This window comes from Chamaea fasciata, unplaced genomic scaffold (genome assembly GCF_029207755.1).
Source record: "Chamaea fasciata isolate MVZ Bird 193981 ecotype frontalis unplaced genomic scaffold, bChaFas1.0.hap1 SCAF_5, whole genome shotgun sequence".
Lineage (NCBI taxonomy): Eukaryota > Metazoa > Chordata > Aves > Passeriformes > Sylviidae > Chamaea > Chamaea fasciata.
The window spans coordinates 37801038-37811059 of NW_027094090.1; the positions used below are offsets into that span (position 1 = coordinate 37801038).

General features: G+C 49.0%; 1 protein-coding gene across 1 annotated transcript; it reads right to left on the reverse strand.

Moving 5' to 3' along the window:
* Window positions 1–776: 776 nt before the first annotated feature.
* Window positions 777–9162, reverse strand: CSRP2 (cysteine and glycine rich protein 2). Its single transcript, XM_066183290.1, has 6 exons — window positions 9105–9162; window positions 5587–5705; window positions 3522–3690; window positions 2416–2548; window positions 1671–1764; window positions 777–1073 (listed from the first exon to the last, which is right to left on the reverse strand). Exons 2-6 carry the CDS (start codon window positions 5696–5698, stop codon window positions 997–999), a joined length of 585 nt encoding a protein of 194 aa, XP_066039387.1. The 5' UTR covers window positions 5699–5705; window positions 9105–9162; the 3' UTR covers window positions 777–996.
* Between the last annotated feature and the right edge of the window lie 860 nt (window positions 9163–10022).

Genomic DNA, 10022 nt, shown 5'->3' on the forward strand with positions numbered 1-10022 from the left:
GGTCACATTTTGAGCTGGCTTGTTTTTCCTCCTATCCACATTGTTCCTTTATAACCTGTACAAAATGCCCTTTGTGTACTATTTTGAGTAGTACATATTTTTCTAATTAGGCTTTTGGCTTGGACTGCTTCAGTGCTTCACTACCTCAGACCACTGTCATAGATGTTGCTTGAAACTACTTTAGACAGTGCTGACACACTTGCTTAATGTTTTGTTGCAGCATTCCCAGTCTTGAATGTGTTTCCATAAATTCAGTGTTGTGAAGGATTCTTTTATATCAAAAAAGTATCAGCCTGCTTCCCAAACCAGACACGAGTTTCCAAGTTTGTTTTTTTTTTTTTTTTTAACCTAACTTCTTAATCTGCAGCTGTCTCGGTGGAGGCTTCCTGTGCATAACAGCACCTCAATACCAAAGCATGCACAGTCCCCCAGAATATTATGGTGAAAATGGTTTGATTTTCATTTACTAGAGACTGTGCCAGAGACAGGCAGCCATTTAGGCACAGTTACCCCTTCTCTATCACTTTTAGAGCTGTGGCACTGTACAGTCAATGAAGATTTACTATGTCTGTGCAGCAAATAGCTCCTTGCCTTGCAGATGCATATAGATGATGGTGTGATACTGGTGGAGAGTCGTTCAGCTCTGAAGGCCATGACTGTGTACGTCCAGCTTTCAGCAGAGCTGTGCATCAAGCCTATACACCATTGTTCTTCCACCCCTGAAGTACCCAGCACTCGCCTCGCTTCAACTGCTGACAAAGCAGGCAACACTTAGATTTAGGGTATATCAACAAGCAAAGCTTTATTGAATATATAGTCAGTATTAAAAGTGTTGCAGTGTGATATACAAGGCGAGGAAAAAAAGCAGTGTGTGTGTTTTTAAAATCATTGGCTGAAGGTACACTACAGTAACATTCACAGTAGTTAGTAACATTTAGGAAACTCTCGTTCCTTCTAGCAGGATCTCAGCAGAGCTGGAAGGCATTTTCAGGCCCCTCACTGGGCATGAACGAGGGCACCTGCTCCCTGGCCATACCCAAATCCCTTGGGGCCAAAGTTCTTCGCATAACAACCTGTGAGAAACATGAACACATAGTAGCTGAGTCTTCTGGCACATTAATTAAGAACAGCACTGTCTAGGCTAAGCCTCTCAGCAGCTTCTCCTTAGTCACTAGAATACCCCCCTGGGAAGCAACACTTAGAAACATTTTGTTAAGCTGTGTAACAGGACTGAACTCAGTAGCCAGGACTGTTCCATCGGTGTAGCTCCCAGCCCACTCCGTGAGACCAATTCACAGGTTGGTGCTGTGGCTTGGTACCTGTTAAGGCATTTGTTACCACCAAACCACTGTGTGGATCAAGTTTATATCCACAACCACTCAGGAAGGCAGAACAGGATGCTTGCTGTCTTGTTTCCTTACTCCGATGAGGCACAGGGCAAGGCTGCTGCTGCAGTTCTCAGTATGTGATGTTTTACTTGATGCAGATGTCAACTACATCAGCAGCTTCAGTAGTATCTATTTCATTTTTTACTCTATTCCTATGACTTACAGAGCACTTCCATGTGAACGCGAGCCTGAAAGTTTCTTGTATCAGCAACATACTGACCATTTGTCATTGTAAGACACTATCTTGTACCATAAACAAATGGTCTTTGCGTCTTTTCTCACCTTTACAATAGATTTCTCCCTCTTTTTCAGTTAGGGTTGTAGATTCTAGGCTTTTTCCACACTTGGCACATCGGAAGCAGTTCTTGTGCCATGGCTAGAGAAAAAAATAAAATAAGATAGTATTAACACACAGGCTGCCCAAAAACCACATTAATGAGATATCGCATCACTGTTGGCTAGAGACTGGTGCAATGAAAGCCAGCTGAAGTGCACCAGTAGCAGACAAGAGCATCTGTATTTCTGTAAGTAGCACAAAGCCCCAGATTCCACCCAGCCTCCTGCTCAGAGCAGCATTCTGAAAGGTCTGGGCTTGCTGTGATCAGTTCAGAGCACATCTTGGCTCTCTGCAGCGAGTGAATCAGACAGCTGGCAGACTGACATGCAGTTTTACATGGTATCTTCAGAGACCATCCCCATTTTGCTGAAACATTCAGCCTCCCTCACAAGCTGCACACCTCAAGATTGTTTCCTCTTCTAGGTGAGAGGGGCTTCTGTAGTCTGCTTCAAGACTAGCAGGAGACAATATTAAATCTTCACCTCTCAAATCTAAGGTGATCACTCATCACTCTGTATTTCAAGTGCTTCTTTTTCAATTAAGTTGATTGATTTTACTATTTCCAGTGCAAAGAAATGCAATTTTAAGGTAACTGCCCTGCAGTTGGTTCCCTGCTGGGACCGATATAACACAGCTTGCTCAATTTAAAGTCCACATAGCAGGTACGAAACAGCACCTGCAGCTCCTTACCTTTCCAGCTCCTATTACTTTCTCTGCTGCATAAACAGAATCACCACACCTCGAGCATTTCTCTGTCCCTCCGAACTTCTGAGCGAACTTGGACGGGTTTGGATTTGTGGTGGGCCGGTGAGGAGAAGGTGTGCTGAAAGAAACAGGACATTTGTTTTCTCTACTCTGGTACTAAATGATCTCTTGCTCTGCTTAGCAACATGAACAGACCAGCATCCAGCACATGGTACAGAATACAGTACTGCTGCAAAACTGGAGAAGTAAGTTACGAGCAAGGCTATCCAATTACACATGGTAGGGAAAAAAAGCCACAACAAAAAGAGTAAGGCTATGCCTTATAGGATAAAAAGAAGCTACTGTAAAGGCTAATTTCCTGAGGAGCCTTCCCCTTTTCACTTAGAAGAGCTGAACTTGATCAAGACATGGATTTTTCAGATAGTAAGCTACAAATAATTCTGTTAAGTTCCTATCCACTTATTATAATCAGGAACCTGCATGGATCACTGAACCTGGCTGGAGAGCATACATCATATAAACATTAGGCAATAATTCAGGAACTTGCATGAAGCAAGTTGTGAGACCTATCTCAGCTTCTTTCCACATGCTTTCCTTTACAGCAAGAACTTAATCAGACTAGGAATGTTTACTATTTAATGTGACTTTTGGTTTTGGCTGTAATTAAGCACAAACGGTTCTTCATTTGCTATTAGAAATTCATTCTGCTTGTAGCCCCAGATTCTCAGCTGTCCAAATCCATCCCTGCATGAACCTGTTGAACATTGCCATTTCCAGCTTTTTTAGGAGAGCAATGTGAGACCCACAGTCACCTCTGTGAGCTCATGCAATGCCATCAGCAGCTCCATAAACCAATCCCCTACAGGTCATTCATGGGATGAGTGTGTCCTTGCTAACTTCTGCTTCTACTGTTCTGACTCACATAGTCACCAGTGGGAGCTTTGTGCAATGCAGCTTCAGTGCCCTGCATTCAGCTAGATGGGGTATTATGCAGCATTTCTATTCCAAACCTGAACATAAACAAAATCTAGCCTGAAAGACTCCTCTGAAAACAGTACTGAGGGACAAGGACCATGCACCCCCCAACTCACCTCTCGGGCTTGATGCCTAGTCTCTCTCCCCTGTCCATGTTCAGCGTGCCTGCCCCTTGGCCATATCCATAACCTTTTGGGCCATACTTTTTCCCATAGCAAGATTTGCAGTAAACTTCAGCATCGTGAATTGCTACAGTTGTGCTGTCCAAGTTTTTCCGGCAGACCACTGGAGGTAAAAAGTTAAACTGCCTTAAGGACTATTTCCATCAGCACACACAGTAAGCCAAAAATCAAGTGAGAAGTGATGTTATGGGTTTCCCTGTCCAAAATTCTTCCCATTAGGCTGTGAGACCACCAGAGATTAGTGGGAGCAAGTTGCTGTTTGAATTTATGAATTATGGGCTCTATTCCCTCCCACCTCTTTGTGACCGTGACATTTAAAGCCTGGAAACTTGCTGTGGTTTGATGAACGAGGCTGCTCAGAAACCCAGAGAGGGCAGTCAGCAGTTTCCCTGGACAGATGCCATACAGCATGAAGCAAAAGCCTATCAGTACAGAAGAGCCCCTGTCCTGCCCTTTTGGCCAGGATGGGGCTGGGGAAAAAAAAAAAAAACAAACCTTCAAGGTTCCCCCTTTCCCCCCACCTCAGTACTGCTTCAGGGCAGAGCTGGGGCTGGTTCACAGCTGTCACCGGAGGGGCTGTGCTTTTCTGGCATTCCTACATTGTCCTTCAGCACAATGCAAGCCCTCTACTCAAGGTTACAGTAGAAGGGAGAATTATTTTCTTCTTAAACCTCCTTTTGTATGCCAACTGGCACGCTCTTTCCATCTGCAACAGCATTATGCCCATGAAAAAGAATTTGGGGAGAAAAAGAGACATGCCCTCACAAATTTTTTGTTTGAAGATTTTAATGTCTTCAAAACACTGGGTGACTTTTGCTTATGGCAATCATTAGCCCAAGGTTCTTTTTATAAGACACTAATATCCAATAAGTAAATCAATTAATGCATGTTTGTTAAGTCTACGGACTTTAACCCCAACAGAAGTATGCAATAAGGAAAACCACGTATTCAGACACACTAGATCCATTGTTTGACTCTAAGTTCCAGGTTTCTTTTAATAGTAACTCCCATAAAAGGCTGAAAATGAGGCAGCCAAGGCATCTAATCTTTTTTTGTGGCCACTGAAGAGCTCAAGGAAGGGAGCGTAGGTGTGCCGAGGCTCTCAAGGCCAGCACAGCACACCAAGGTTAGGCAGCAGACTTAACGGCAAACTTGTTTGAGAGGCCCAGCTGTAACTGCAGCCAATATAAGAAGACTAAACCCTAGCTCTGCCCATAAGTATTAATCACCAACAAGTGGGGCAAAACAGTACCTCATGTTTGCAATAAGGTAAAATTCTCTGATTCAGACAGAGAGGATGTCTGCTTGCAAAGTAGGAGCCTCTGATTCACAGTGACCCTTTGTTCCCTTCATCTAAGCAGAGGTATTTTCAGCAGAGAAAGCGATTTTCAATGCCTCACTGGGCTTGTTGGTTAGACTGGAAAATAATGCTTTGGACTCCTTTCATTTGAAATAAACCACAGGCCCCTGTGCCAAGAAAGTTTAGGCTTTTGGCTGTACAAACACATCAACTCGGCTGTGCTCGTGCGCACTGCTGTCCTGGTCTGCACAGGACTCCAGGGCAGCAGTTTGATAACTGCTCCTTCAGCTTCTGCCAGACTCAGGACCACAGGGAGAAGGCCAGCCAAGCTCACATCAGTGCAAACAAGGCTCCGCATGAGCAACACCTAAGCCGGGTTTCCAACCTCAGGATCCCTCCGATTCCTGAGTACAAGACTGGCAAGAGTGCAAATGGATGTGCTCTGCTCTGAGACGTACATCCCACCCCCAATACAATAAAACCTCTCCAGGAGGTGAGCTCTCCCCTTGGGACTGCCAAACCCAGGAAGCACATGGGGAAGCAGGAATCAACCCCAACACATGATGGACAAAGTCACCTCTGGCCACTGCCATCCCCAGTGTGTCACTGGTACCAGCTGAGCCTGGGACACCTGTGGACCAGCCCCTTGCTGCTGTGACCCCCACAGCTATGCCAGGAGAGATTCTGGAGAATACTTACTGCAGAGGAAGCAGCACCGGTGGAAGCTCCTCCCGTCGCACTGCACTTCCTCAGCGTGGTAGACGGTGCGGCCACAGGCACCGCATTTGTTGCCACCTCCCCAGTTCGGCATGGTGGTTCTGTGTGCCCAGCCAGGCAGGAGGGGAGAAGGGGAGATGTTTGTTAAACACAGTGTCCTCCACCACCCTGGCCCCAGGACAGCTGGGGTTACAGGCTTCTTTAAACCAGATCTGTGAAGTTTGTGTGGCATCAGAGCACAACTCTGCAATTTCATGAACTGCTTAAAAACGTGACCTTCCACTGCGTGAGAAGTTTTTGGGACCAGTTCAACTTCCCAACTCTTCAGATGCCAGACCAGACTTAAAGGCTTAGGCAGGCTCTCTACAGCTATTTGTAAAAGCAGACAAACTGGCAAGGGGAACAGAGACCACTGCTGCTGAACAGCAAGAAAAACAGAGACAGTCTTCATGCGCCATGTCCTCTGTCCCTGCCTGGGGATTTTGAAAGTTACATAAATTGGATATGCACAAATTACAGTTTCATGCACAAGAGCTTTACTGTACCTGGAACGAATGCCCCCCCCCGACGGATATAATTTCAGTTTCTATGCTTCATTAATGCTGGGCCTCTTGTCTGAGAGAAGCAAAACAATTGTGCCAACAACAGCATTTTGTTTTACTGCAGGGCCTGTCACTTGGGACGTGGTACAAGTCAAAGTTCACTTCACCGGAAAGACACTTACTACGATTGTAGGAACATTCTGAACTCAATGCATTAAGATCACATTCCACTTCAAAGAAATTTAAGGGGGATTATTTTCCAGGGACTCCACCCCTGTTACATGAACTGCACCTTTACCAGGCAGGTATATCAACCAAACCCAACTGCTAAAGTAGCCACAGCCGATTTAAAAGGAAGTGAAACTCCCTCTCCTGCATTACTTGCAACAGACACTCAGAAAACTATGGGACAGGCATCTCACCCATTGTGTCAACCTGTAGTCTTGAAAAGAAACAGCCTCGTACATTAAGCCAGAAGCAGTGGCTGTCCCATCTCAAGCTGATCTGCTCCCTCCCGAGCTCCCCTGCACTCCCTGTCACCACCACCTGCAGTTCCCCCCCAGCTCGACAAGGAGCTCCTCCAGTTCCTCCCATTAACTGTCTGGGGTTCAAGTTCCAAAGCAGAGCCCTGCCCATCACCTTCGAGATTTCTGGGGCTTTCCTCTGGCCCCCACCACCATGAGCTAACACAGCTGTTTGCTGAAGGCTCATCTCACTGTCAGCCCTGAACTGCCCTTGGCTTGTGACTGCTGTTAAATGCTGGTTCGCTCTCCTGCAGCTCAGTGCCTCTCACCAGCACAGAGGCCAACGGCAGCCAGACAGCTTTACTGCCTCCATGAGCTTAACCCAGCAGAGCTGCTCAGCACTCATCACCCCCACTGCTCCTTCCTGATCCTCGTCTCACACGGGGCTTTTGGGCGAGGATCATGGTTTGCCCACTGGAAGCCCAGAGGGCACTTCCACCACCCTACCCCAAGCATTCCCTCCCTGCAGAGCTCCCACAGCAGCACTGCAGTACAGGTCAACTATCAGGGAAGGAGGCTGGGAAGGAATTTCTTGAGAGAATTTCTGACTTTTCTCTGCAAAACTCACCTTCAGTTACCCTGAGCAGCTCTCCTAGGCCTGCCAAGGAGAAGATCCACACAACAGCATCCACACACAAAGCCCACAGCCTGCTGCCTGCAGTTAACTTTGCACTCATCCCTCTGAACCAGAAGCTTGCTTAGCAAAACAAGCCTCCTGCCCCAGCAGCATGAGCAGCAGTTCAGCAGTTTTAGGGACGCAAGATAGGATGCGTGGTTCCCAAGACATGGTGCCAGGTAGCTGCTACAAGACCTTTGTCCAAGACAAGCAGACAGCCATTCATGGCATGTGGGAAAATAAGATTAGTTTATTAACCTAAATTTGGGCACCTTAGGTACATTCCTAAGCAACAGCTTAGGAAACTTCCTCGGAGTGGCTGAGCAGTGCCATTTCCACGCTGACACCAATTACTGAGATAGCTCTTTGTTTAATACTTCCATGGGATTAGCATCATTACTGCTCCATGGTTTAGCACTAATACCCTGACCTAGCTCATAAAATTAGTTTTATGACATTTCCCACTTTGCTTTTGTCATTCTTGGCAGAACTGTACAGTCTAAAAATCAAGATTCCATTTCTTTTATTCAAGTGCTTGGCTGTGCTACTGCACGGCAGCTGACATCAATCACAGCAAAGAGTGTCCTTAGTTAAAAGAGAATATAGGCTGCACAATGCTTTGGAAAAGGAATGCATGGACTGGGGGGGAAAAAAAAAAAAAAAAGTGTAGAAGAGATTCCTTTCCACTGTGTATGCTTTCCAAAATGTAAATGGTATCCGGTACAAGAACTACTTCTGTCTTTTCCTCTCATCACCACCATACTCATGTTTTTCTGTGCATTTAAATGAGCCTACGTTATTTTAATTATTTTGTTAACAAACAATAATTTAGTTTTCATGCACACTAGAGCTGAGGACCTGAATCAGGCTTTCCCAGCTTTACCCCAGGTTTCGCACGCAATAATGGGCAACACAGGGTGCAGCTCCACCCTTTCTTCCCGAGAGAGACAAAATACTAGACGATCCGACGACCATCAGCTAACTCAAAACTTCTGACAAGAGCTTTGGGAATGCATTGAATGAAAACCAAAAAGGAACGGAAGCCGCTACTTCAAGGTATTCCCTTCCAGAGAAGGTATTTCCATTTATCGTCCCCATGATGTTCCCATGACGGCTTGCGTAGGAAGAACGGCAACGTTTCCTCAGTTGCCCGACAGCAGGAGTTCCCTCCTGGCGGCGGTGCCCAGGAGGCGCCTCAGGGGCGAGGGGCCGGTGCCCCGCAGCAGCTCCGGCCCGGCACAGCACAGCGCCCCGGCCCGTGTGCCGCTCCCGCTGCCCGGGCTCCCTCCCGAGCCCCACAGCGAGGAGCGGCTTCAGACCTCCAGCCCCGCCTCAAGCCCGCCATGCGCCCTCGGGACTCTCCGGCTAGGTCATGAAGGCCTCTGGGGAGCTCGAAAGCAGCAATTAAACACCCAGGTGATCTCGCTGCCAGCACCAACAATGCTGGCCGCCGGCTGCGACTTGACGGCAGCCGCTTGTACCCAGCCCGTCACCCACGGGACAAGCCACGGCAGCCGCCGAGTCCTTCCCGACCCGTTGGTTAACGGCAGCTCTAATTCAAGAGTCGTAAGCCAGCCGCAAGACAGACACACAAGAATTCCCGGCTATCCTCGGTAGCTCTTTGGGCGGCCCGTCGGGGAAGCCCGGTGCGTGGCAGCTCCATCATTAGAGCGGCCAAGCAGCAGGAGCGGGTGAGCATCGCCCCCCGCCGCCTCGCCCGCACCAGCCCGCGTTGTGCCGCTCGCAGCCCCGACCCCTGCCCGGGCCGGGGTCCGGTCCTGTCCTGTCCTGTCCAGCCCGCCCTGCCCCGGCACTCACCACTGCTCGGCTCGGCGCGTCTCAGCCCAGCACGGCCCCGCGGCGCCTTAAAGAGCCGGGGCGGAGCCATGAGGGGCCCGGCCCAGCCCCCGCGGCCCCGCTGCCGGCGCGGCCCGCGCTGGGCCCTCCGCCGCGGGAGATCAGGGCTTCCCTTCTCCCGGGAGGCAGCAGATGTCCCAGCTGCAGCCTCGGACCGCCGGACCCCAGCTAGTGTTTTTACCCAGTGTTAGGTTTTTGGCTTGACATTCTTGCAGGCTCCGTGACCGTGTTTCCCCAGAGCACGGGGAAGGGATGCAGGGCTCGGGAATGAGGTTGCCAGGACGTGAGGAGCGGACGAAGGCAGGAGCCCGTGCCCGGCTCGTGGGACTCGGGACCGCGGCTCCGCGGAACCCCTGCTCCGGTGGGGTCTGATTAGGAAGGGCAGTACTAGTTTTCACAAAAGGCCAGCTCTTAGGGCTGTCTACAGCATGCTGGAGGAAACCGCCCGAGGCTTCAGCTGCTTTTTGTAAGTGTCCCCATCTCCCAGCTTTCCAGCACCGTTGCGCACTGGCTCTGTCGGTTTCAGGATTATGCACAGGGCTCCCTACGTCTGGCGAGAGATGTGGGTTTATCCCCTGCTCGTTATTAATCCAATACCAAATCACCTACTCGTTGCCCACAGGAATGCCAGGCAGCACGGGAACGACCTTTTCACACGCACCAGAGACAGAGCCCCAGGAATGAAGCCCAGCGAGCTGGGTGGAGGCAGCCCCTGGGAAGCCTCCTGCACAAGCACTGTGCAGTGAGATGGGCTGTGCGCTGCCTGGGGTGAAACAGATCCCGCGGAGCTGTTGGCACAGACTGCTGAGTGACGTGCAGCCTGGGCCCAAAATGCCTGTATCTCTCATGTACTGTGAGATGACTGAAAATGACCTCCAC

What these genes read in the sequence shown, in the direction of transcription:
- CSRP2 (XM_066183290.1), bottom strand. Translation starts at nt 5,698, where the DNA reads ATGCCGAACTGGGGAGGTGGCAACAAATGCGGTGCCTGTGGCCGCACC. An exon ending in CTAGGCATCAAGCCCGAGAG is followed by an intron (nt 2,549 to 3,521) that starts GTGAGTTGGGGG and finishes TGTTTCTTTCAG; the next exon opens with CACACCTTCTCCTCACCGGC. An exon ending in GGGAGAAATCTATTGTAAAG is followed by an intron (nt 1,074 to 1,670) that starts GTGAGAAAAGAC and finishes TGTTTCTCACAG; the next exon opens with GTTGTTATGCGAAGAACTTT.